This window comes from Mesoplodon densirostris, chromosome 9 (assembly GCF_025265405.1).
Source record: "Mesoplodon densirostris isolate mMesDen1 chromosome 9, mMesDen1 primary haplotype, whole genome shotgun sequence".
NCBI classification, from domain to species: domain Eukaryota; kingdom Metazoa; phylum Chordata; class Mammalia; order Artiodactyla; family Ziphiidae; genus Mesoplodon; species Mesoplodon densirostris.
In genome coordinates, this window is record NC_082669.1 from 102,422,682 (window position 1) to 102,450,221 (window position 27,540).

A 27,540-nucleotide genomic window follows, 5' to 3' on the forward strand; every position below is an offset into this window, starting at 1 on the left:
GGACCATGGTCCCATGCTTGCTCCCTGAGGACAGGGTGGGTGAGGGGAAGGCTCAGTCCTTGAACCCCTGAATACTGCAAAGAATGCGCTTCTGGTGTGCCGGCAGTGTGATCCCCATCTGCGCCAGGTCCCTGTGGGCAAGGAGAGGGAATCGGTGAGTCTTGGGCCTCAGACCCCAGCAGCCCTCCCCTGCCCGGGCCCCCAGGGTCCTCACTCAGCCGTCAGATCCAGCACACACTCCATGGTGTCCAGCCCGGCGGAGTGGAAGTGCAGGATGTAGCGTTTCATTCGGATGGACTCCAGCCATTCAGCCACGCTCCGGTAGGGGATCCCATCAGAGCCACTCAAGCTGGGCAAGCGAAGGGTCACCCTGTGGGACATGGGCTACCTCAGTCACACGCAGGGGGATGCAGGGCTTTCCTGAAACGGGGGCTCTGCCTCTGTGCATCTGCAGGCAGCATTCAAGTTGGGTGTCTGAGCACAGAGATTATCTAGACTTTGTGGATTAGCCCGGCCATTGTCAGTGAACCCATTTCCTGGGCGGTTTCCTGGCAACAGCACCGGGCAGGCTGACAATCCTGCTGCACTGACAGACCCGGGGCAAGCGGCAGCCTTGGAGGTCCAAACGGAAGGTACCACCAGCCCATCTGCACTGCAGTGGCCAGCTTTGGGCAACTGATGGGGGCCAGTAAAGACATGAAGTATCAACTATCCCAGCTGAGAGGAAGCAGGAAGACGAGGTGAGCAGAGGCCCTGGAAGGCCAGTGTGGTCTCAGCTTTTTTCAGGGTGGCCCCCCAAGTTCTGGGAGCAGCCCCCTGCTTGCCACCTCCAACCTTGGCTGTTATTCTTGCACTCTGACACCCACAATACAATGAGTGTTCCTGTCCTAAAGCCAGCCAGAGCCAAAAACCATTAGTAAAGTAAATCTGCTGGGGGAAAAATATCCAACATTCCAGAAAGATTAGCACATGCGGTCTCCAGTGTATAAGGGAGTTGTGCTCCAAAAGATAGTTTCAAAAGTTGGAACTTGGAGCACATTTTCTCCCAGAACAAGGTTATATATGGTGGTTTGATACAGAGGCCAGCACGCCAGGGCTGGTTTACCCGATAAAGCATTTGAAGCCTTGCCCGTCTCTCCCATCTCACCCCCTGCAAACAGTTGATTCTCCATATTCTGGCAATGTTTTTGGTAAAATGCAATGATCATGTCCCTCCCGTGGACAGTTTTAAAAAATTGGTCAGTAGTTCTCTAGGCTCAGGATAAAGTCCAAACTTCTCTGCACCCTGCACTATTTGCAATTGGCATGCCCTCAGCTCCCCAACCCTTGCTGGCTGCAGGATCTGGGCGCCTTCCCAGAATTCCACAAGGTTGCCCCTCTCAGTCACGACACGCATCCCCCGTCTGGCTCTTGTTGGTTTCTCTGTCTTCCCTACCCCATTCTAAGTGACCGAGCTCCCTGGAGCAGGTATCAGGTTGGCAGCTGCTTATATGTACTTTGCATCTTAGTGTGTTTGCTTCCTATCTTCCATCAAACCAGAGCTATCAAGGGCGAGACACCGCATCTCCTCCATCAGAGCGCTGTCTTCCCAAAGGTGCAGATTTGGGGCTGCCTCCTATGCCTGACTCTGTCGGGAGCTCCACAGGCCCAGCGCTTGCTGGATGTGGCCAAATGTCCATTTCCATTCTCCTAGATCTGCCCTCCCCAGGGTGGTTACCTGGGATCAAAGTTGGCAATGGTTCGCAGGGAATGGGGGTTGGCATGCAGATTCTCCAGCTGTGCCTTCAGCTGGTGGAAGGGGGGCCGACGGGTACAGTCATAGGCCCAGCAGTTCTTCATGAGTTCATAGAGGCGGGCAGGGCAGTCCACGGGCGGGGGCAGCCGGTACCCATCCTCAATGCTCTTCATTACCTGAGCGAGGAAGAGGGTGAGAAGCTAACCCGGCAGCCCATGAGGAAGCTCTGTTCACACAAGATCGTTGCAGTGGAGCCTCTAGACCCCCTGACCAGGATGGCTATAGTCAAGACAACAGGGCTTGAGGTGAAGGGGACGAGAGTGGATAGGAATGCAGACAAACTGTGGGTCAGAAAGAAGTAATGAGGCTATTTGCAGGAAAGGGCCATGGAGGATTTGGGTGGGGGGGATGAGATGTGTGAGAAACACCTGGGCTCACCTCCTGATTGCTCATCTCCCCATAGGGCTTGTCCCCAAAGCTGAGCACCTCCCACATGACGATCCCAAAGCTCCACACGTCGCTGGCCGTGGTGAAGATCCGGTGGGCAATGGCTTCGGGGGCCGTCCAACGGATGGGGATCTTTCCTCCCTAACAGGGCACGTGGGGTAGAGGGCTGATGTGTTTCAGGGCACAGAAGGGCAGGGGAAGTTACTGTGTCCACATGAGCGTGCATCGCGTACTCTGTACATACTGACTGTACGTACGGCATGTAAGTGTGTGTGTGTGGAGAATGTGTATGTGACAAGTACAAGGCTCTAACCTGGGTTTCATAGGTGCCATCAAAGTTGTCCAGGAGGCGGGTCAGGCCAAAGTCAGACACCTTGCAGCACAGGTTCTGACTCACCAAGATGTTCCTCGCGGCCAGGTCCCGGTGGACATAACTGTGGTCACTGAGGTAATTCATGCCAGATGCTATGCCCTGCAACATGGCCACCAGCTGCCCAGGGACCAGCTGGTCCTCCTGCTGCTGCAGCAGGGAGTGGGAAAGTTAGAGGACGGGCTGGCTCTCCTCTTCCTGGACCCAGAGCCAATGCCCAGGGCTCCGTGGCTCATCCCCCTTCCAAGCTGGTCCTCCGCCCTCCTTACCCTCAGGAAGGCATCCAGGGCTCCATTCTGCATAAACTCCGTGATGATCATGATGGGCTTTCCTGAGACACAAAGCACACATCACACGGCAGCCTCCACCCCGTCTCCACCCAGAACCAGACTTCCTGCCTCTGACAGCACATCTCCCTCCACTTCCGGTGGTCTCACCCCTCCTCTACGACTCCCTCCCTGCATGCCCTTGGGCACCACCCCTCGTACTCTTCGTGACAACGCCTTCCAGGTGCAGAATGTGCGGGTGGTTGAACTGGCCCATGATAGTTGCCTCTCGAAGGAAGTTCCACCACTGGCCATCGGGAGATGTGTCTTTCAAGGTCTTAATGGCCACAGTCTTGGCACCCTGGCTGGGGATTCTCAGGGACCCTCGATATACTTCCCCAAACTCTCCTGGGTGGAAAGAAAACAGGGTCATGGCCAGATGCATTGTCAGGCTCCCCAGGGGGACAGGCAGCAAAATCTCCAGTCCTCCAGTTCCCTTTTCTTCTCTGGACCAGAGGATCAGAAACGTGGTGTACCTTCCTCCCTGAGACAAGGGCTTGGCTGTACTTCCCAGGGCCAGGGGCCGGGAGTCTGGAACAGGAGCGCAGCTTTGCAAACTGTTTGGCCCTGTCTCCCCAGTTAGCAGAGTTCTGATACTCAGGAGGTGCTGGGTGAGTGGGGGTCGTGCAGTGGGGCTGGGTTGTGTTCACGAAGGACAGGCTGGTCAGGGCCAGTACACAAGCGACCGGGGAGGCTGACCACGGCCGCCTCTCTTCCGCAAGCTCCCCCGGTCACTTGGCCACACAATCAGCAAAGACACTGCTGAGCTTTGTTCTCTGTTCAGATCCATTTTCCCTGGTGACCCAAGGGATCGGGGCAGCCCAAGGACACTGGGCCCCTGGTGGGGTGGAATGTGGGGCTAGGGAGCCTCTGAATCCGTCCCATGTTTGGGAACCATCTGAGAATAGCCTGAGCCTGGGCACAGCGACCCCTCTCCTGACAAAGATGATGTGTTTAACGCTCTTTATCAGAAATTCCAGAACCACAAAAGCAGATGGTGCAGGAGGCGGGAGCTGCTCCAGGACACCTGATAAGGGGGTTAAACCATGGACACAGTGGTTGCAGGACACGGGGTACAGCAGGGAGGAAACTCATCTGGGAGTTCTTGGGCCAGAGGAGAGGCCGGCTGGGCTCCACGGGGAAGGGCCGGAAGGAAGGGGCCTGCTGGCCGCTCTGTGCTGCCACACGGACAGAGGGGACAACAGGGCTCACCTTCCCCTATGACGGTGTCCACAGCCAGCCAGGCCGGATTGAGCTCCTGGGTGAAGTCCAGGGCTCCCTGGGCAGGGTCCTCATATGCCTGGAGGTCCACGTAAGGCTTCAGCCACAGCTTGTCCTCTGCGGGAGAACGGGGAGGGCTCAGCCCGACTCCAGGGCTCAGGAGTACTTGGGGGAGGGGGAGGGAGGGGCCGGCAGACCCCAGTGTTCATTCTTCTGTTCCCCGAGGAGTCCTGTCCTGGCTGAAGTGAAAGACAGTCTCTATCCTCAGCAACGACGTCTGCATAGCCCAGCCATTCCTCCTGCTGTCTACACGCAAAGCTCGTGTGTCCTCACCATCCAGGGCCCAGAGCAGGGGGCCGGAACCCAGACCCGAAAGCGTGTTCACGGCCTCATGTTACCCAATCGTCCCACGGCTCATTGACCCTAATTCCTTGCCTCCCTCCTCCCCGCTGCTCACCATACTCCTCCGGTCACTCACTGCTCGTTCACATTCCCAGACAAGCCTCGCTCCCGCTCTGTTACTTGGACGGCCCCTAGACTCCCCCTTTTGTGGGGCACCTAATGAGGTGACCAGCAGGAAGCCCACATGCCTGGGAGGGCTTCAGGGAGCCTGCGGGCAATCGCCCTCCCAGCCAGCCTCAGCCCACAGACCCAGCCAGGGAGCATGAGGATGGCTTGCCTGGAGCCCAGGTGTCGGTGCAGTGGCACCAACAGCTAACGGGCGATTGCACAGAGCCTCTGGGGGACTGTCAGTACGAAGTTAATTAACCAAAGTTAATTAAGTAGCAAAACACAAGAGCCCTGGGGACGAGAGAGCCCACCTGTGTCCCCAGAGTTGTCCTAGCAAATGTGGGTCCCTTGGTCCCGTCCCAGTGGCGCCTCCCAACACACACGTGTGCACACACAGGTGCTCCTGGCTCACCTCTGTCCCCGTCAGCGACACGATCACGCTGCCTCTGCCGCCTCTGGTGCCGTCGCCGCTGAGCTTTCCTGTGAGGGTTGGGGACCAGGTTCTTCAGGGGCCCAGGACCACCTCCGGGGCCCAAACATGCTGCAGCTGAGATTTCCCCAGACACAGCAGGGGGTGGGGAGCGGGTGGTGCGGGGACACTTTGGTACTAGGGGACGGGAGGGCTGTTGGGCTGCATCCAGGAGCTTCTGCCAGGGCAAAGGGACCCAGGGTGGTGGAAGCGGGGGTCGGGGAGGGGGAGCAGGAACAGCACCTGGAACGGAAGACAAGCATTCCGAGAAGCAGAGCTACACCCAGCAGCAGCCCAAAGATGATGGCCACGATCTCTCCTCCAGTCACGACCCTGGAAGCTATAGGCAAGTGGGGTGAAGAAGTCTGGGGGTGCTCAGAGCCCACAGGGATGATGGAGGCTGGCAGGGCACACGGTGGGGGGGGGCGGTCTGTCCGTGGCTTTGGGTGTGCATTCCCCAACCAGGGAGATGGGTGTGAGTGTGGGTGAGAGAGCCTGCGGAAAGGGCCCCACCCAGGGAGCAGCAGCTTGCTCTGTCTGCCAATGGACACTAACCTGAGGGGTTAGGAGACTGGACAGGATGCTGGCTGGCGGCATACAGCATCAGAATGTATCTAGGAGGAGGTGTGGTGTGACTCTGCATGGGGCTATCTCCCCAGGCAGCGCGCGCGCGCGCGTGTGTGTGTGTGTGTGTGTGTGTGTGTGTGTGTAGACGAGGAAGGAAGATCACTGACTGGAACAGGGTCTGAGAAACCTCAGGGGGATGACAGCCGCATGTGTGTTTGGGACAGGACACAGAGTAACCCACCCACCTGGTGGGCTGGTCCGAAACTCATGGTCAGGGGAGAAGGGGCCAGGGCCCAGAGCGGTCATCATCCGGACTCTGACGGTGTACGTGGTGTCTGGCTGCAGTTCAGTCAGCAAGACCCGGGGCTCTAGAACCATCTGGTACCGTTCTTCATCCTGTGGATGGGGACTCGTGTTACCTGGGCCGTGCCAAACCAGACCTGGTGGAGGACAAGGGCAGTCCTGGGAGCACGCGAGAGGGGTGGTTGCGGAGCGATCAGGGTAGGGCTCTTCAGAGGGCTCTGTCCTGAGAAGGCCACACGGTTCACGGCGGGCAGCTTTCTCCCATCCAGCGCCCCAGGCGAGCACCGCTGGGCTGTGCCCGGGCACAGACGGCGGGGGTGTTCCGCCGTGAGCTCACCTGGTGCAGCACGTGCAGCTCGTAGCTGAGGTTCCCCCCGGGGCTGCGAGGCTGGGACCCTGCCCAGGTCAGCTCCAGCTGCCGGGGCGCCTTCCTCACCAGCCTCAGGGACAAGCCTGACAGGGTCTCTGCGAGTCCAGAGGGAGGAAGTCACTTAAGAAGCCTCTCCTTGCTTCCTGCTCATCAATTTGTCTCTGGGGTCCTGTGCCCTCTGGTCTCCTCCAGGCCCTGCTGGCCCCGCAGACCCCTCACCTGCATGCCCCATGCTGATGCTGAGCGAGGCGCTGGCGGGCTTGGAGGCACCCAGCTCCGACACTCCGTTCTGGGCTTCAACGTTAAAGGTGTAGTTGGCGTCGGGCTCGAGACCATCCACGCACACGGCGGCCGTGGTGAGCCCACTGGGCCCCGGGGAGAAGCGCACGTTTCCCCCGCAGGGCTGGCAGGGCTCCCCGTCCAGCGCTGCTTCCCGACACTGAGAACACCCCACGTCGTATCTGACATCCTCGCGTCCCCCCAGGTCTACTGGGGGCTCCCAGCGCAGGGAGAGCTGAGTCCCCGAAACAGAGAAGCTCAGGTTTCGGGGGACTGAGGGGGGACCTGTGGGAGAAGACAGGCCATCAGTAGGAAGCAGCGTGGCCCTCACCGGAGCTGCTGGCCCCTAGCCTTCTCCCAACCCCGATCCTCCAAGTCCTCCGCGGCCTCTGCCCAGAGAGATTCGATTCCTAGCGGGGAAAAGGTAGCTTAACCACATCTCTGCGTTCCTCCAGAGAGAGCAGCGGTGCGCGTTGGAGGCTTTAAGTGGCCGGCACCCTGGATGGTCCCCGACATCTGACAGGCTCTGGAAAGCTCGGACCCCAACACGGGTTTAGCCAAGGTCCTGCACCTCGTCACGGGCGGCCAGGCCCCGGCCCCGGACTCACGCGTGCACGCTGTGGCGGGGCCCTCCCCAGGGACGCGGTAGTGCCCGCTCTCGCAGGTGCACACGGTGGCCCCTTCAGACTCGGCTGTGCTGTGCTGGGGGCACTTGAGACAACTGGGCGTGTCCACATCAGCCCTGTAGGAGCCTTTCGGGCAGGCTGGAGAGAGAATGACACAGAGCCAAGGTCGTCCAGTGTTTTACTGGGAGAATCACACCCCTCCCACAAATCGCTTGCGCTGGGAACACCCCTGCGTGTGTCTCCCTAGGGCCTTGGGACACTCCGTTTAAAAATCACTGAGATGGGGTTTCCCTGGTGGCGCAGTGGTTGAGAGTCCGCCTGCCGATGCAGGGGACACGGGTTCGTGCCCCGGTCCAGGAAGATCCCACATGCCGCGGAGCGGCTGGGCCCGTGAGCCATGGTCGCTGAGCCTGCGCGTCCAGAGCCTGTGCTCCGCAACGGGAGAGGCCACAACAATGAGAGGCCCGCGTACCGGAAAAAAAAAAAAAAATCACTGAGATGGAGCGTCGGCTTCCTTCCTTCCCTTGGCACCCGGTAGACCCTCCCCCGAGTGGTCCCTCCAGGTTCTCACCACCTCTTCGAGTCTCCTTACCAAGGCAGCCCTCGACACCGCCACCACCGCCTTCCTCGTAGCCAGGCTCACATTGGCACCGCCCCACTGGCACCAACCACTGGCCGTCGGGGCTGCAGTGCATGCGGGGTGCACCCGAGGGGCCAGGGGTGACGTGGGCGTGGGGCAGGCAGGTCCCTGCCACTTCGGCCAACCCGCCTGGTCCAGGGAGAGTGTCGGGGAATTGGGCCAAGCCGTGCACAGTCTCAGGGCAGTGCTGGTAGAAGACCCGGACAGACACCAGGGCCACACAGGCACCCGGGTTGTGGAAAGCGAGGTAGAGGCCTCGGCGGGTCAGGTGGCCCAAGGAGCGGCGCTCCACGTTCAGTTTCACGGCTCCAGATGCAAGGTCTCGAATGGTGAAGCTCTGGTCTGCAGCCACTGTGGTTACCTGGGAAGAAGGCGTGGGGAAGAGGGAAAAATGGCAAAGTCGTGCTTCATTCCCACGTAATAGAAACGACTGTTTGCTTAATGCTTTGCAGTTTACACAGGCATAAACAGAGGGCTGATTACACAGGAGCTACCGAGCCAAGCATTTTTATGTGCATTACACTGTCGAGTCCGTGCAATAATCCTACAAGGTGGGAAGCATCACCTCCCTCATTTGACAGATGATGAAACTAAGGCTAAGAGAAGTTGAAGACCTCGGACGAGACGATACAGCTACTACATGGTGGGGCTGGGATTGGAACCCAGCTGTGGGATGCTACAGCCCAGATAATTTCCACTATTCAAAGGTGTTCCCAACCTCAGGGCCAACGAGGTGATCAGTTATAAAGTGTGTCATCATTCATTTATTACTAATAACAAACTTTACAACAGCTGCTCTTTGGAAAAAAATGAGAGTACATCCTATAATAACATGTTCCCTTCTCTTTTGCATTCCAGTATGTTTTCTTGAGTAGGAAAGAAAGGGAAGGGATTAAAAAGTAGCCTGCCGAGAACTGTCTTCCTACACAACTCTAGGGATACTCATGGGCGTGTGTCACACACAAATGTAGTGAGCATGGACGGAAAAAGTCCAAATACCTCTCCCCTGCCTCCACCATGCCATGCTCTCATCTCAGTGGATGCTTGTAAAAGCCTCTCAAATAGATGAGGCTGGCAGTCATACTATTAATAATAAAATATTATTATCACTACTTTAAGACAAGGAAAAACAGCTCAGAGAGGTTAAGTGACACGCCCCGTGTCGGGACGCCGTTGAAAAGGTGCTCAAATCCAGACCTTCTGGTTTCTAGTCCCACATTCTTTCTACTACTCCACACCTACGCTCTCTTCCTGTTTCTGCCACCTTCTCTTTTTCTGAGCGGAACGGGGTCATGGAAGGGAGTGGGGCAAGGATCAGTGTCAGGGCTGAAATGGCCCTGAAGCGTTGAAGCACCTTCTGGAACAGGGGCCGCCGGAGCTGAATGCCCACATCCTGGTCGCTCTCCATGTACAGGAGGTTGAAGGTCTCTTTGCAGCCCAGAGGCCCAGCTTCCCCGGGGAAACTCTTGCAGTCCCGCACGGTGAACTGCAGCTCCACGTGGACACGCGAGGCCTCCTCCCCCCGGTAGATCCAATTGGAGCGAAGCCAGTGGTCAGTGTCTCTGCTTTCTTGCACTGGGCAGTCCTGGTACATGTACAGTGGTGTCCCGTTCAGTATCTGCTGCACCTCACTCCACTGCGAGAGGAAAACGAGCGTCAGCCTCCAAGCCATCATCACCTGTTCCCCAAATGCTCACTTTCTAGAATGGATGGCGAGGAAGCTGGTGTCGGAGCGGCCCAGGTTCACACTACTTGTCCTGCCCTCTCCCCACCCCCCGGCCCCAGGATCGTAGGTTAAATGTTTAGGGTCGGAGATTTATTTGGATATAGCATGAGCAAGACAACACCCCCTTGAGAACCCTGGCCAGCTCTGGACACTTCAATGAGCCCAGTCCAACTGCAAGAGTATGAGCACCATTTTTACCATCAGGTACCCCAAAGGCAGATATTTGTAGCAAAAGCTCATGCACAAACACTTTCTGCCTATTTGTTCAGAGACGAGGAGACTGCATTTAACATTAAGGTCTCTGACCTTTGGAGGGTGAGAACAAGCATAAAACTCTTCTGTATGAAGGAATCTCACTCTCTACAAAATTCCTTCCAGTTACAGCCACTATCAAAATCAACAACGGAACGAGTTGCCTGGACCCCTAGATACCATCCAGACCAGACCCCTTAACTTTTCACATTTAATCTTAATAATAATAACGGCCAGCACTAATGTAGCGCTTACCATGGGCCAGTCACTATTCTAAGCACTTTCGATGAGGAAACTGAGTCACAGTGAGGTTAAAGGACATATGGCCCAAGGCACCGGCTATTAAGAGGAGGAGCTGGGAGGTGCGCCCAGACACTCTAAGTTCCAGAGTTTATGCTCTTAATCATTATGCCTGTATGTGCTTATTACAAAAAGTCAAAGAATAAAAACTTACATATAACAAGAAGTGAAAGTCCTCCCATCCATCCACCCATTCTTAACAACTTGGAGTAAAACTTTCCAGATCATTCTCAGTGCCTCTAGAGAAACCTTTGAATGTTTTTTTTCGTGTGCGTGTGTTTTTAACATAATTTTAAAAAATATACAAGCGTTATTCTATAACTTACTTTTTTTTTTTTTTTTTTTTTTTTTTTTTTGCGGTACGCGGGCCTCTCACTGTTGTGGCCTCTCCCGTTGCGGAGCACAGTCTCCAGATGCGCACGCTCAGCAGCCACTGCTCACGGGTCTAGCCGCTCTGCGGCATGTGGGATCTTCCCGGACCGGGGCACGAACCCGTGTCCCCTGCATCGGCAGGCAGACGCTCAACCACTGCGCCACCAGGGAAGCCCTACTTTTTTTTTTTTAACGAATAAAAAGTCTTTGAAAGATGTCCACAAGAGTATATGGATCTACCTAATTTTTTTTAGCAATCCATAAAATAGTATCCCACTGTATGGGTGTACCATAACCTATTTAATCATTCATCTTTTGTTGGACATTTAAGTAACTTCTAGTGATTTTTTTACTTTTTAAGTAAACATGTACAGATTCCTGTAAGATTTCTGTAGACCTGCTGTATCAAAGGATAAATATAGTACAAATTTTATAAGAAGATACTGCCAAATTGTCCTCCACAAAGGCTTTATCAATTTACACTTTCACAATGCAGGAGGGCGCATCTTCTCAAAACCTCATCAACACTGGATATTAATGAGCTTTTTACTTTAGGCAATCTTATGGACAAAACAGCTTCTGGCCATTTTAATTTACCTTTCTTTGAGGAGGAGGTTGTGCATTTCTCTTTTGTTCATTGTCTACTTGTATTTTTATGCAGTTATGTATTTATAACTTTGCCTGATATTCTACTGCTATCTTCTGAGTGTTCATTTGGATGATTTTTTTTAAATTATAGACATTAATCATTTGCTTGAAATGCATATTTCATATATTTTCTCCATCATGCCATTTAATTTTGCAAATGATGTCTGTGATGTTGACATACTTTTAAAATTTTTACATAATACCATTTATCTTCTTTCCTTTTTGTGTTGTGTATTTTGCTTGGGAAGCTCTCCCATCCCAAACTTATAAAGATCTTCTATATTTCTCCTAACATTCTTTTAGGTTTGGTTTTTAGGTTTAGACTTTAATCTTCCTAGAATTAATTTTCTTGTATGTAGAGAGTGAAGATGTAACTTTACCTTCTTCCTTTTAAAAAAAAAAATTATGGACACCAAATTGTCAGTTTTTTGACCAGTCTATACTTTCCACATTGATTTGCAATTCCAATGTTATCACATACTAAAATCTCAAATATGCAGGTTTGTTTGGGGACTTTCTATTCTGTTCCATTGACCTGAATATTCTCGTGCAATGCCAAATATTTTAATTATAATTGATGTACTGTATGGTACCTTCTGATATCTGGTAGGACAAGTTTCCTATTTCATTATTCTTTTTTCAAAAGAATTCTCAGACATTCTTAAGTATATTCTCTGCCAGATGAATTTAAGCTCTCAAATTCTATAAAATATTCCATTGATATTTTGGTTGCAACCCCCTTGTTTTATAAAGAAGAGACTGAGGCCCATAGAAAGTTCACTTTCCCAAGGGTTTTCATTGCTACTCGCAGCATTGGGAAAAGGCGAGAAAAAGCACCATTAACTAAAGTCTGGGGTGGCATGGGGGCAGGGCCAGAAGTATATGTTGCTGTGAAGCACGTATTTTTGTACTACGTTAGGGAGTTCAAAGATCAGACAAGGGGTGTCCAGGCTGCAATGACAGAAGGCACCTAGAGCCTGTTCTTAGGAAGCAGCTGTGACGGGGAAGCCAGAGTGGAAGGCTTGGGGTGGAGGTCAGGTGGAAAGGTGGTGGGGGGTTCATGCGCAGCTCATTAGCTAGGCCACCAGGGCTGCAGCTGGACCAGGAGCAGCAGATGTTCCCAGCTATAACTCGCCTCCCCCAGTTCCAGCAGTGACAGATGGGGGAGAAGCAGCTGCCCAGGATCAGCAACAAGGATCCTTTCAATTATCACTCTGGCTGCTGGCTGCTACATGGGTACATTCTGGGGAGCGTGAATCTGAATGTGTGTGTGTGTGTGTGTGTGTGTGTGTGTGTTTTGAAAAGATGGGGAGGGGTGGGGGGGACAAGGCAGACAGTGGGAATGTGACTGCTTCTGTCTCCTTGCCTTCCTAGTACAAAGCTGTTTAGCCTGAGCTGCAAAAGGGGCCTTGCTTCCACTCCAGCCCAATTAGGGAAGAGTTATTTGGGTGGGGTGGCAGGGGAGGCCTGTGGGAGCCAGCAGATGGACCTGCAGCCCTCACTGTGGAGTGATTAGCCGCTTTATGAGATGAGGTGCCTATGAGAGCTGGCCTAATCCAGGATTTTCTGAGCAGCCCCTCCTGCAGGATACATTATGGTTTAGTCTATTCATTCCAATTACAGGCCACTCCATGGGAGAGTCAAGAGTGGAGCCAGGGCCCTAGGACTCCAAGGGAAAGAAAGCAAGTAACCCCAACCCCAGAAATACAGGCTGGATTCCTCCTGGAGTAGGAAAGAGAAAAGGGAACACCCAGAGAACAGGGTCTAGGACCAGAGGGAAGAGGCCTGAGGCCAGAGTCCTGGAGGCTCCTGTGTTTCCAGGGCCAGCTCTGCTGAGTGACAGAAAGGTGCTCTATGGGACTCACAAGATCCTACCTCTGCTCACTGGGTCTTCGGAATATCCAAGGAGGGAAGGGGCTTGAAATGCATGGTGTGCCTGGGCTGGGGAAGGCGGAGGAGGTGTCAAGGGCTGAGGGACCTCTAATGGGGCAGCTTTTAACTCTGGGAGAGTCAAAGACCCTTTGAAGAATTTGATGAAAACTCTGGCTCTCTTCTCCAGAAAAAAAAAAAAAAAGTCCACATACAGCTACACTGTATACACGAATACTCTGTTACGGGGTTCCCAGACCCCCTGAAACCTGTCTATGCAACTCCATTGGGATGGACAGACCTCAGATTGAGGACACTCTTCTATGTTTGGGTCTCAGCTCTCAACCATCCCAGGGATGGTCCATTCTCTTCCCAGGAGGTGTCACTCTCATCTTCCCCCTCCCTCGCTGGGGCAGGGAGAGGAGCAGCCAGGCTTTGAATGGGTCCCCATGGGGTGAAGCCTGACACCCCCCCACACACAAGGCTCCACACATTCAGGAGGCTCTGACTCACCTCACCTCCCCTCCCCCTCCCAGAGGAGATGCTTCCAGTATTTCCTGCTCTTTTCTATGTTCCTCCACCCACCTCACCGCCCCATTTCACACTGGCCTTCAGCCTTGTGCCACCCTAGGTCCTTCCCTCCCCTGACACTTACCCCATCCTCTGGGGGATCCAGCAGCCAGCCCAGCTCTCCCTGTGCCTTGCTAGTATCCATCAGAGTGACTGAAGGTGGAGAGAAAGGGGGTCTGTCAGCTCTGGGGGAGAAGGCCCCCGCACATGTGCAACCCACATTCCTCTTCCTGGGTCCCCCAGCCCCAAGGCTTCAGCATCCTGTTAACAGCTGTGAGTTCCTGAGATTTAGGGGAGGAAACCGGCCCAGGAAGGAGGAGTGAAGGGGCTACGATGATTAGTCTGTCTTCCCCCTGGGTGTGAAGGGAGGAAAGCAGAGTGGGGCAAGGGTTGAAGGGCTGGACCTTTGACCAAAGTCAACGCAGGAAGCGTCAGGAAGAGCAGCCCCAGAGAGGACGGGCAGCCAGCCTCTCACTCCGCGGGGCTGGTGCAGCCTGGGGGACCCATCAGCCGCAGAACTGGAAGGGTGGATGGGCGAGAGAGGAGCTCAGCCTCTGGGGGTCATGAGTGGGCTGGGTGTGGACAGGGGACTTTGGAGGGGGGTCCTGGGTGCAGAGGCTCCCTCTCCCTGGCAAAGGGCCTGCCTTGCCCCTGATCGGGGGTGTGGACTGGGGGTAGAGACACAGCGGAGAGTCCAGGAAGCGGGGGTAGTAGGGTCAGAGAGCATGCAAGTGTCCACATGGAAGGCTTGACCCCTGCGTCCAGGAGCCCCTGCCTCCCGAGTCCTAACCCATCCCCCAGCGGGAGGTCCCTCTGTCCCCCAGCCTAAGTTGGCATAAAGCGACTTCCACTTCTGACTTCAGAGGGTTCAGATCTCTGGGTTGGGCGCCTGAGGCCGGGGCTCCCTGGGAATGAGGGGTCCCCACCATTGCTGGGGTAGGAGGTCTGGACGCTGCTTCCGCCAGAAACTCACTCCCCACCCCCAGGAGAAAACTGCTGGCCAGCAGGGGCGGGGGTGACTGACCCGGGAAAGCGGCTGTTTGGGGTCAAAGACCAAAGACTGGCCTGGCCAGTCGATCGCCTGGCAGCCGGGCAAAACAAGAGCGCTGGAGAGGGTCTCTTGGAGAGGGCCTCCTCAGGAATGCCGACTCCAGGAGGAGGGGGAGGGGCGGGGCGGGGGTCGGTACCTTCCATGGCGCGCGTCCCCGGGGGCAGCGGGGCGCAGAGAAGCAGCAGCAGCCCGAGCGCCAGGGGCCAGCGCCGCTCCATGGCGCGGGGCCGGAACCTGGGACCGAGGCCCGGACGGCTGGGCCTGGGTGCGAGAGTGGGCGAGCCGGGCCGGCCGGGCAGGGGCGGGGGGCGGGGCCAGAGCCCGGGGCGGAGTCCAGGCCTCACCTGGATCACCTTCTTAAAGGGACAGTAGGGCAGGAAGGAAACTTGTAAAACAGGTAATAAACTTCAAAAAGCGGAGGCGTCTTGACCGGAATGAGACTGCGGGCGCCGCCTAGTGGGTGGGATTGGGAATTGACTCACCCAGTGCTAATTCTGACCCTAAACCCAACCCTGTCTTGATGCAGCCTTTCGCCTAATTCTACCTTGAACTTGTATTCCTCCCTCTCCCTTTCTTCAGGGCCCAGCACTGTAATAGACACAGGGGAAGGCCGGGTAAGCGACACATCTTGATGTTCCCGTCGGGGAGGCTTGGATGACCATAATGCAAGGCGAGGTTGGTTGGCAGAGGAAGCAAGCCCAGCCGGGAGCACACTGAGTCTCCAGGGAGTAGTAGACTGTGTGAGCCGGGTTTCGGTGGTAGAGATTGGGCAAGACGTGAGCAAGGGCCTGAAGGCAGGGAGCCTCAAGGGGCCTCTGGGAGTGGTGAAGGGACCAGTTTGACTGCTGGGGCTCAGGATTGTCTTGCGAACCAGGCAGAAAGACAGGTGTGGGCCGGGGCAGGGAAGGTCTCGGTAAACATGTTAAGGAGTTTACGAAGCAACATGAGAAACTGGTGAGGACTTCTGAGTGCAAGTGGTAGAGAATCTAGTGGTGTACACCCACGGCCCTCCCACCTGTTGGACACTGGCTTCCAGTATATTCGATACATGTTTCTTCAGTTTCTACCCTGCGTGCAGCAAGCTCTGAAAGCTTCAAAGAAGATTAAGACAGTCTTGGCCCTAAACAAATTGTTGTCTGAGGAGTGTCGGGGGCCAGGGCGTAAAGCAAGCACACAGATGGCTAAAATGACAGGTAGGAGAGGACTCCAGCAGAGGTACAAATCAGGGGTGACAGTGGCTCCAAGGGGAGTGATCCATCCACTGAGGAACGGTGGCCAGCTCCACTCCTGGGGCCTCTCCTTCCTACACCCCTCTCTGGCTCCGTCTCATTGGGGTGAATTATTCATAGTTTTTCTATCATTTAAATTGTTGCATGTTTTGGTCACCCTGGAGGAAGGGAGGTGATGCGTTTTAGGTGCTTATTTTATTTTCAAAAATTAATCCTTCTCGTGTTTCTTTTTTTATATACAGATAAGTATAAGAGGAAAATGGCTCATAGTTTCCCGGCCCAGACTAGCCTCACTGGCATAAATAAATAAATGTAATCCAAGTACATTGGTTGGAAAATTCACATTGAATAGCAAAGAAACAAAATGGAAAGTAGAATCCTCCCTCCTCCCACCCTCCAATTCCTGTCCCCAAAGTTACACACCATCAGTTGTCTCTTGTGATTCACCCAGGATGTTTTCCCCTATGGACACACCATCATATATGTCTCGGTCTAACCCCCTCTCCCCCCGCCCAACACACACGCATGCTTTTAGAATGTATATACAGAGGGGCGGTAGGATACACAGGCTCTGCCCCAGGGGCCTCTTTCTAAAGTAAAGGACTTTGGGAAGCGGGGGGAGGCTCCTGCAGGCTCACTCGGGGCAGAGCTTTGTGATTTCAGCAGGGAGGAATGGGCTAAGGGTGCACAGCCAACAGAGGGGGGAAATGGAGCAAGCTCTGGACAATCGTGCTAGGAAATAAGCCAGACTGTGGTGAGGTAATGCATGGGCTCGGTGCTGTGCTTCGTTACAGTAACAAGACCCTTGGGACTCAAGGGGGTAGGGCGGGGGCAGCCCCATGCAGGGAGAGGTGGAGCCCAGAGGAGCCTGGCTCTTGTTTTCTGTCTGTCTCTTTGTGCCAGGTCTGGAAGTGTTGCAGAAGGGGAAGGAAAGGGCCACCTGTATTCAGGATGACCCCAACTGGACAATTCCTCATTCCCTTTGTTGTAGGAGGGGGCACGCCTTCAATTTTGGCCTCTCTCCTTAACGAAGAGTGCAGCTTTGTAGAGTTATTTCCACTCTCTGAACCTTAGTTTTCTAGGACCTAGGTGATCTCCGAGGCCATTTCCAGGAAAGATGTTGGGATATGGAGTTAGAAGACGTAGGCCAGCTCTTTTAGCATGTGTGTGTCTCTGTTTCCCTAGCTACAAAATGGGGTTAATCATCACACCCAACTCATAGGAAGGTTGTGACGGTCAAAAGAGGAGAAAGTGCTTTGCTAACTGTAAGGTGCTGAGCAAACAGCAAACATTAGTGTGCTGGAAGAATGATAGAGGCCAGGACTTTCCTGACCTTCTCCTACAGGCTTCCCCAATTACTCCCAGAGTGGAACAACCGCGAGGACTAAGACATCAATTTTTTTTTTTCTTTTAAAAGCAAGTTTAGAGACTTCCCTGGTGGCACAGTGTTTAAGAATCCGCCTGCCAATGTGGGGGACACGAGTTTGATCTCTGGTCCGGGAAGATCCCATGTGCCACAGAGCTACAAAGCCCGTGCGCCACAACTACTGAGCCTGTGTGCCACAACTACTGAGCCCACATGCCACAACTACTGAAGCCCGCGTGCCTAGAGCCCGCGCACAGCAACGAGGACCCAACACAGCCATAAATAAATAAATAAATAAATAAATAAATAAATGTATTTAAAAAAAGCAACTTTCTTGTGGGATAATTTGCATAAATCTCACCCATACCAGGTGTACAGTTCAATGGGTTCTGACAAATGCATACACCCTGGTGACCACTGGCTCCGTGAAGTTACAGAATACTGTCATCACCCAAAAACGTTCATGCCCTTTGCTGTCAATCCAGCCTCTGGCCCCAGGCTTTCTGTTTTGCCTGGTTCAGAACTTCATGTAGTCTCCTGAGTCTGGCTTTCCCCCTTCAGCTTGACACCCCCAAGTCCATCTATGTGGTGGGCGACCACAGTTTGCTTCTCCTGTAGGGATGCCCTTGGATGTCAGTTAACAATACAAAATGCAAATCAAAGAGTCTTCCCCAGCTCTATTCTCCCAGGAGCCATAGATCTTTTAGCTGATAGGCCTTCCCGGAGGGACAGCTGTCCCCTCTCTCAGGTGGAGGGGAACCCAAGTTCTCTGGCTCTGTTCTCATTCTGTAGTCAGGAAGGGAAGCCTGCACATCCCTACAGCCTGGAGCTTCTGGGCTCTGGCTTCTCTCCTACAGCACCAACCTTAGTACTACCCTGTTGAAGTTGTCCGCTGCACCCCATCACACCTGGTTCCTTGCTGACCCGGCATAAGGTGAGATCCACCCAGCCTAGGTCAGGGCCTTGTACATCCATAAGTCTCTGGATAACATGCAGCTTAACCAGGAGGGTAACCCAGTAAGCTGCCAGTGACCACTATGAGAGCATCAATACAAATTGGTTTATCAGATTAGTATCAGGTCCCTAGCAAGGGCCAACATGGATGGGACCAAAGCAGCTTTGTTTTGGCTGCATCTGGCTGGCCTGCACTTGCAGGCAGCCCTATCCAGGAGACTGTGAGGGCAGTGGGAAGAGAAGAAACAGCACTCTCTGTGTGGCATTCGAGTGGATTCTGCACATCTTTGATCCCTTTCCTTCTGTCTGCGCTCTTACTCATCTGTTCTCTGATCCTGCTTTACCATCAGGCGACAGGAGCAGGATCATCATCGTTACCATTTATTACGGCACCTACGCACGCTGCCGTGGCATTTCACATACATTATTTCATTTACTTCTCACACCAACCCTTTGAGGAAGTATTATTAGTCCCATTTTATAGATGCAAAAACCTGAGGCACAGGGATTTAAGTTACTTGTTTAAAATCACTCAGTTGCAGAACTAGGATTTGATCCCAGGTCTGTCTGACTCAGGGGTCCGTGGCCTCTACTCAGGGTTTCCAGAAGCAAAGAAGGTAAGGGACACCTACATTTTATTTTATTACTCCCCCTACTCCCCACTCCACCCCTTAAAACACAATGGATTAGGTTTACCTTTTTCCAACTTCATAAAATGGAATCACCTGATATGTATTCTTTGGTTTCTGAGTTCTTTCATTTCCTCTGCTGTTTGTGAGATTTATTCATGTAGTTGTGTACTGATTCATTCCTATCGCTGTGTGGTATTCCATTTATTTTTAAAGACCTCTTGACTGGTGGTTAAAGTACTGCACTTGAATTATCTACTGGGCAACCCCCGAAGTTGATCCGGCTTGTCTGGGTGTCTCTGAAAGCTGCTTAACCTGCCCAGAAGGTATGTCCGGGTTTTTTTTTTTTTTTTTTTTGTGGTACGCGGGCCTCTCACTGTTGTGGCCTCTCCCGTTGCGGAGCACAGGCTCCGGACGCGCAGGCTCAGCGGCCATGGCTCACAGGCCCAGCCGCTCCGTGCCATGTGGGATCTTCCCGGGCCAGGACATGAACCCGCGTCCCCTGCATCGGCAGGCGGACTCTCAACCACTGCGCCACCAGGGAAGCCCGGTATGTCCGTTTCTAAAGGAGACTTTTTACTAGCCCCATGGCTCCTTAATTGATTAAATACTGCAGAGGTGGCCTGTGAGCAATGCCGCTGACCTGGTTACCTCCCCCCCGCCATGTGCCTGCCCTCTTCCTTGTCACTTTACCAAGAGGAAAACACCTGATGTTTAAGTAGCTGCAACTCTTCATACCAGAAGTAGGACTGTTTTGAGATAAAGGCAGTTTGAAGTTTTCTCTGAGATGTCAGGAGCAAAGCTGGCTATTAGAAAGTTCTAATATTGTCACTTCATAGCCGTGCGATCTTGGGCAAATCATCTAATTTTCCTGAGCTTCAGCTTCCTCATCTATAAAATGGGCAAAATGGTGAGAATGGTGTTGGTTCTAAACACCTACCTCATGGTAAATGAGAGTATAAATATGATCAAGTGTGCGAACAGATATTCCTGGTACCCCACATAACTTAAGGCCACTTCCTTTTCATTTTCGTGTCCTCCTATACAGTGTTATTTGCAAGACAGATTTGGGAGAATCAAAGGAAAAGTCTGCTGAAGGATAGTGGAGTCTGAGTAGCATCAGCCCCTGAATTAAAAGGGATGTTATGTTGAAGTTCAGATCTCACGAAGAGGCAAGAGAAGTGTAAAGAAAGAGCTGGGAGAAATCGCTCTGGAGCCATTTAGACTGTGAGGCACTATGGGAATAAAACCACTCTAACACTGTCAGGTCGTATTGCAATTCTCCCTGCACTTAAAAAAATCCTGTCTCTCTTTGCAATGTTAACATCCTCCAAAGCATTCTGTTTGTCTTAGAGGCAAGAAAGTGGTGGAGAAGCTGTAAGCCTCCGTTGCATTGCAGCATGGGCCACAGAGAAGAGGAAACTTGAGTTGAAGAATGGAGAGTAGCAGGCACAGAGAAGGAAGTCAGATTGTTTCTGGTGCTGATGGGAGAGACAAAGGGGGTGAAATGGGAATTCTCTTGGGGTTATGCATTACATCCAAGCACGCATTTAGGGTACAAGCTTGACCACACCTTCCTCATTCCCATTCTTAAGTGATCTCACTCCAAAGTAAAAATAAAACCAATTCACAACCATCCTGTTATTTCCTTTGGTTTCTGGAGCAGTGACATGAAATTGTGGAAGGGTCAGTCACATGAAGACTCAGAATTCCTTATACTGATATTTGTGTGTGTCTCATGAGAAATTGTTGTGTTTCTACCTTAACCTGTTTGCTTGACTGCCTGAGAAGATAACATTGCTCACCTGAGAAATTAATATGCTGCATGAATGCTTGGGCAGGTAGGAGGGAGGAAAAGAAGGAAGAGAGCAAATGAGTCTCAGTGAACTGGGGCATGTCAGAAATTTAATAAGAACAAGTCGAGACAACTGCTAAACCAGGATCCCCTGGGTGAAGAGAGATAGCTTAGTCCTCATCAAAAAATGTTTGCGGGTTAGACCGCTGGAAGAGAAGCGAAAGAGGTAAACCAGCTATGTTTCCAAGTCATTTTTAGTTTAGCTAGTATGAGAGAGGAGAAGGTCGAAATAAACCGTCAGCTTTGGTTAACCAAGATTACTTGTAAAGCTTCCAATTTTATTGCTAGTCTAGGCTGGGAGTTCTGGGGAACTAAGCTCTAGAGAGGGCTGAGATGTAGATGGTTATAACCCACACTTACAGTTTTCATTTACTGGTCCTATGGTCTGAAGTCAATAGTTATTGTTGTCTTATAAAAGAAGTATTAGATAAGTATGGGGCCTATTAATTGAGCATAAATTTGATTCCTTTTAAATTTTGCTTTGAAGAAGTTTTTAATAAAGGGATTCTAATAGGACAATCTATAACTTCTTCCAACAAGTTCTAGTTAGGAAATTACTGTTATAAATGTATACACACAGAAACATACATGTTTGAATGGTACAGATACCAACCACCTCTGTTAAAACGTTAATGTACACTTCTCCAAATACATCCCTGGATTTAGAAGGTACCCAGACCACAGGTCATAAAGTGTGAGCGCCACCTGGTGAGGAAAGTGGGTAACTGCATCTGTATCCTCAAATTCCAGGTATGTTATCAGCAGATAATTACTGTTTATAAAATTTTAGAATGTCCTGGGGATATTCATCAGCGTGATATGAAGGTGACAGTTATTTTTAAAAAATTCTAATTATTATGATAATGATAATGGGTAGGCTTTAGGCTAGAAAGTAGCTTTCTTAGCTTGTCGGTGTCATCCCAGTAATGACAGCCTTTGAGAGGAGGGAAGGTAAGACCCAGGGGGGAAAGGAAGAGAGGGAGGGGCTCATAGTGGTATGATGAAGGGTTTGCCTTACCTTCTGGCTTCAGTTCTAGACACAGACAGAAAAGCAGAAACCAAATCGTCTAGGAGGTGCTGGCTGGGAAGAAAGAACGACCATTATTTGAAAGTGTCTCTTGATACGAGCTAGAGGGAGAGGCTTCCCTCTGCTTAAGCCTTCTTGTTGACAAGCTGCCCATCATCTGGACAGAGCACCGACCAAGCAAAAGGGGCATCACTGTTTCTTTCCTTTTTCTTTCTTTCTTCCACTCCTCCTTCCTTCCCTTCTTTCTTTCTTTTTAAATAATTCTTGTAAAGTGCTATTTATTAGACTAAAGTTAAGATCTGTACTCGTTGTATCGAGTGTTTAGTTTACTTCAGAAATTTCTGTTTGTTTTTGAGAGGCACTGAGGGTTAGTGGAAGAGATGTTTAGTAACCATTGGATCCGTACTGACCTAGAGTAGAATTCTGGCTTTCGGCCTCCTGGGTGTAAGGCCATGGGCATTTTTTTAACCTCTCTGAGACTCAGCTTCCTCACATGGAAATGATTCCTTTACCTTCTCGGAGCACTTCTCTGTGTGTTTTTTATTTTGGGGGGATGCCCCCAAGTGGAAGGCAGCTCCTGTAAGCCCTAAGGCGGAGGCAGAAGCAAACAGCCATGGAATACAGGATGCTGATTTTGACAGGAATAATACGGGAAAAAGGGTGGACTTTGGTTTGGGCCTGGCAGTGTGACTTCAATAGGGAGCTTTGTTTCATTCACTCAACAACTATTTATTGAGTTCCTATTATGAGCGAGGCACCATTCTAGGTGCTGTGGATACACCTGTAAACAAGGAAACAGAAACAAACAAACTGCCCTCACTGAGCTTGCATTCTAGGGGGAGGAGCCAGACCATACACAAATAAATAACAAAATATGTTTTTCAGATAGTGAGAAATCCTGCGAGAAAAATTAAAGCAGTGTAAAGGGATAGATAGGCGTTATACCAGGAAGTCTCGATTTTATACTGATAAGGTGAGTTTGGGGCAGAGAATTGGAGAAGGGGAGGGAAGGCACGAGGTAGATCCAGATGCAAGGGAAAAGCAACCCACATGGAGGACACAGCCCCAGAGCTGTGGGCAAGCTTGTGCAGAAGTTCATGGAAGGGCAAGGAGGCTGGTGTTTTAGGTCAGAGAGCAAGAGGGAGAGGGGTAATAGAGAGGTACTGGGGGGTAACAGCACATATTGGGCCTTCCAAGACATTTTGGCTTTTCCTTTAAGTGAGATGGCAACCTTTCTTTCCTTTGAGGGAAGGGGTCAGTCAAGGGAGATGCACATTTATTTATTTATTTTTTCTATAGTTGATCTACAATGTTGTGTTAGTTTCACGTGTATAGCAAAGTGATTCAGTTATACATATACATATATCCATTCTTTTTCAGATTCTTTTCCCATATAGCTTATGACAGAATATTGAGTAGAGTTCCTTGTGCTATACAGTAGGTCATTGTTGATTATCTATTTTATATATAGTAGTATATACATATTAATCCCAAACACCTAATTTATCCCTCCCCACCACCTTTCCCCTTTGGTAACCATAAGTTTGTTCTCTAGGTCTGTGAGTCTGTTTCTCTTTTGTAAATAAGTTCATTTGTACCATTTTTTTAGATTCCACATATGAGTGATATCATATGATATTTCTTTTTCTCTGTCTGATTTACTTCACTTAGTATGATAATCTCTAGGTCCATCCATGTAGCTGCAAATGGCACTGTTTCATTCTTTTTTATGGCTGAGTAGTATTCTATTGTATATATGTACCACATCTTCTTTATCCATTCCTCTGTCAATGGACATTTAGGTTATTCTCAGGTCCTGGCTATTGTGAACAGTGCTACTACGAACATAGGGGTGCATGTATCTTTTTGAATTATAGTTTTGTCTGGATATATGCCCAGGAGTGGGATTCCTGGATCATATGGTAGCTCTATTTTTAGTTTTTTAAGAAACCTCCATACTGTTCTCCACAATGATTGTACCAACTTATGTTCCCACCAACAAACAGTGCAGGAGGGTTCCCTTTAAGGGAGATGCACATTCTGACTTACCTTTTCAAGGGGTCACTCTGGCCTGTGTGCAGAGAATAGATGGGAGTGGGGTTGGGGAGGAGGGCCAAGGGCAGAAGCAGGGTCAAGTCATGAGGCTGAGTCTTAGTCCCAGGGAGAGAGGAGAGGGCTTGAGGCAGAGTGTTGATGGGCTGTGCAGGGGCTGGGGAGAGTCAGGTGTGTAGCAAAGGTTGCTTTAGGTCCAGGCAGGCAGCAGCTGGATACATATACTGTGTGGGAAATGGTGGTCTGTCCAGGAAACGGCCTGCAATGCAGTGTGATGGGTTGGGGTGAGGAGGGAGAAATGGGAGATAAGCTGAGGAAGGCAGGTTGGCATTGGCTTTGGGGAACAGCTTCCAGAGTTTGAACTTTCTTCTCTATATAATCTGGGGGCAGCAACAGCTTTGAACGTTAAAGCCACGTGATCAGAGAGGGTTTTGAGCTCTGGTGGCCAATGGAGGTAAGACTACAGAGGAAGGAGAGACTCAGAGACAATGGCCTTGGTAAGAATAATAAGGCTCAAACTTAGGCAGTGAGTGGAAGGGATGTATGAGTGATGTTTCACTAGTAGAACAACAGGGAACTGAGGGAAGTTAACCAACTGATATACAGTTGACCCTTGAACCACCTGGGCGTTAGGGGCGCTGACCCACTGCACACTCAAAAATCCAAATATAACTTTATAGTTGGCCCTCCATATCTGCGATTCTGCACCCGAGGATTCAACCAACCTCAGATCGTGTAGTACTGTAGTATGTATTTATTGAAAAGAAATCAACATGGAAGTTGATCCAGGCACTTCAAACTCGGGTTATTCATGGGTCAGCTGTATAATCGTTGATAGAGGCATATTTTTGAATTTAAAAATTTATTTATTTAGTTACTTATTTTTGGTTGTGTTGCATCTTCGTTGCTGTGCGCTTTCTCTAGTTGCGGCGAGCTGGGGCTACTCTTCGTTGCGGTGCGCGGGCTGCTCGTTGCGGTGGCTTCTCTTGTTGCCGAGCATGGGCTCTAGGTGTGTGGGCTTCAGTAGTTGCAGCACGTGGGCTTCAGTAGTTGTGGCTCGCGGCCTCTAGAGCACAGGCTCAGTAGTTGTGGCGCACGGGCTTAGTTGCTCTGCAGCACGTGGGATCTTCCCGGGCCAGGGCTCAAACCCGTGTCTGCTGCATTGGCAGGCAGATTCTTAAGCACTGCGCCACCTGGGAAGTCCCATATTTTTGATATTTAAAAGACATATCTCGTTGTGGAAGTAGGTGTTCTGGAATGAATGTCTGCTCTTTTCCTCCCCCTCCCCCTGGGTTAAATGCTTTAGAGATAATGGTGATGAATCAATGTGGTATTGTAATTTAATAAATATATATTTGGTCTTTGTCCCTGTTTCTGACCAGCACCTAAAACTCTTGGAATTTCTTCTGATGAGAGTGATAAAAACTGTCTTTTGTTATGTTAATGAGGCAACTTGTGGAAAGCCCCTCCATAGCCTAAGGATAGGGGGCCTGGTTGCCAGGAGAACCTATCATGTGATTAGTGGGTTGGAACTTTCAGTCCCACCCCAATCTCTTGGGAGAAGAGAGGGGCTCCATCAATCACTAATGGCCCGCAATTTAACCAATCATGACTACATAATGAAGTGTCCGTAAAACCCCAAAAGGACAGCATTTGGAGCGCTTCTGGGTTGGTGAACACATGAAGATTCTGGGAGACCGGTGCCTGGAGAGGAAGCTTCAGCCTCCATCCCCCTGCCTTACCTCGTGCGTCTCTTTCATCTGGCAGTTCCTGAATTATATCCTTTTATAATAAAACAGTAATCCAATAAGTAAACTTTCCCTGAGTTCTGTGAGCCGCTCTAGCAAATTAATCCAACCCGAGGAGGGGGTCATGGGAGCCTCTGATCTACAGACTTGCTGTTGGTGTTGGAAGTGGGGGCAGTCTGGTGGGAATGAGCCCTTAAACTGGGGTAGATAATGTCAGAATTCTGTTGAATTGTAGGACACTCAGCCAGTGTTGAGGAATTGTTTGGTGCTGTGGGAAAAAACGTAGGAATTGGGAACAGGACCGTAGATGGAATCAGAATCGTTAATGAGGATTTTGTTTGGCTGAGTGGGGCGTGCGGGCTGGGGAAACTGAGAAACGGGATTGGCGGTGGTGAGGGAGAGGCAGAGAACCAGAGAGGCCTTGGAAGAAGGTGGCTCGAGAGAGAACGAGAGAGTAGGCGGACATGCGGCAGGTACCTTCTGTTACTGACCCTTTCGAGTCAGGCCCCAACAAGGGTCCTCCTGCCTGGTGTCGCTCGAGCCCGTAGAATGAGACCAAGTTTGGTTCAGAAACAAAGGAAAGCTTTATTATCTGGTCAAAAAGTGGAGAGATGCAAGCTCTGCTTTACAGCACAGTGCTCCCCACCTAGGCCATGGGTGGAGCTGCTTTATAGGGATCTCCTCAGCGGGGAGGGGAGGGGACGGGACAGACTTCTCCCCCTTCCAGCGCAGCAGTGCTGCTCACGGCTCCAGATGTCAGCTCCAGGCGCAGCCGCTCTGCACACGGCCCCGGTCGCCATCTTGGACGGCACCGGCACGTGCAGCCTCTCTACACAAGGCCCCCGGTCGCCATCTTGGATTGCACGGTCACGTGCAGCCTCTCTGCGCACGGGCCCCGGTCGCCATCTTGGATTGCACCGTCACGTGCAGCCTCTCTGCACACGGGCCCCGGTCGCCATCTTGGATCCAGTGTCGTTCGCCTCACTTCTGCACACACCTGCCTGAGGCGAGGTTCCGGCGGCAGCCGTTCTGCCCTAGGAACTCCGGTCGGAAGAGCCGGGTGCGGGGCCTCAGCACGTAGCCCCTCTGTGTGCAAGTGAAACCCGACTAAGCACAAAGGAAAAAAAAAAGGTTAGGCTTTATTTTATTACCCAGATTTTATTTTTATTGCCAGGAAATAGTTAATGGGCTAACCTGGTGACACTTCTGAGGCAGAACATTGCTTAAAAACGGCCCAGATACTTCAAGGGGACATTTGTGAAGCTGTGCAGTGAGGTGTGATGGGGGATGTAGCCGCCGCCTCTGTCTCCCCAGAGAGGCTCTGTGCAAACGAAGTCATGGTGTGGGGCTCTGGATTCAGACCTCGGTTTTCTTGGGAGGAGCGGGTGCCGGTGCCGAGGACAGTTACCCGTGAGCAGGCCAGTCTGTTTGCCGTGTTGCTGGGCGCCTGGTAGGAGAATGAAGCGAATGGAAATTCCAAGCACACAGTGATATGTCCTCTGTCTAATGTGTCCGGTTCCTGCTGCTGCTCTGCGACGGAGGTTTTGCTTCTGCCTCCCGGCAGTCCAGCGGGATTGAAAATGAAGGTTTCCCGCCCCTTTGCCCTCCAGTTCCCGCCCTCGGGCCGGGTCTTCAGCATCCTCCCCGTGGGCCTGGCCTTCTGCCCAAAGCGGGGATTTGTCCCGAGAGGCACCGAAGCTCACTTTGTCCTTTACTTGTCTTTTTAAAAAATTAATTAACTTATTTGTTTGTTTTTATTTTTGGCTGCGTTGGGTCTTCCTTGCTGCGCGCGGGCTTTCTCTAGTTGCGGCGAGCTGGGGCTACTCTTCGTTGCGGTGCGTCGGCTTCTCATTGTGGTGACTTCTCTTGTTGCGGAGCACAGGCTCTAGGCACGCGGGCTCAGTAGTTGTGGCGCACGGGCGTAGTTGCTCCGCGGCATGTGGGATCTTCCCGGACCAGGGCTCGAACCCGTGTCCCTTGCAGTGGCAGGCAGATTCTTAACCACTGCGCCACCAGAGAAGCCCCTTTA

At 51.6% G+C, this 27,540-nt stretch overlaps 1 protein-coding gene across 1 annotated transcript; it reads right to left on the reverse strand.

Annotated features, from left to right (window-relative positions):
• Window positions 1–52: 52 nt before the first annotated feature.
• EPHA1 (EPH receptor A1) lies at window positions 53–14,869 on the reverse strand. The gene is made up of 18 exons (XM_060107906.1): window positions 14,788–14,869; window positions 13,686–13,753; window positions 9,218–9,499; window positions 7,816–8,224; window positions 7,206–7,361; window positions 6,538–6,882; window positions 6,286–6,413; window positions 5,891–6,041; window positions 5,322–5,418; window positions 5,022–5,089; window positions 4,091–4,216; window positions 3,041–3,226; window positions 2,822–2,883; window positions 2,496–2,702; window positions 2,174–2,323; window positions 1,718–1,911; window positions 215–370; window positions 53–131 (listed from the first exon to the last, which is right to left on the reverse strand). The coding sequence occupies exons 1-18, from the start codon at window positions 14,867–14,869 to the stop codon at window positions 53–55; spliced, it is 2,946 nt and encodes a 981-aa protein (XP_059963889.1).
• Between the last annotated feature and the right edge of the window lie 12,671 nt (window positions 14,870–27,540).

Coding starts and splice junctions, on each gene's coding strand:
- EPHA1 (XM_060107906.1), bottom strand. CDS start 14,869: ATGGAGCGGCGCTGGCCCCTGGCGCTCGGGCTGCTGCTGCTTCTCTGC. Junction 1,912..2,173: donor GGGAGATGAGCAATCAGGAG/GTGAGCCCAGGT, acceptor TTCCTCGCTCAG/GTAATGAAGAGCATTGAGGA. Junction 371..1,717: donor ATTGCCAACTTTGATCCCAG/GTAACCACCCTG, acceptor CATGTCCCACAG/GGTGACCCTTCGCTTGCCCA.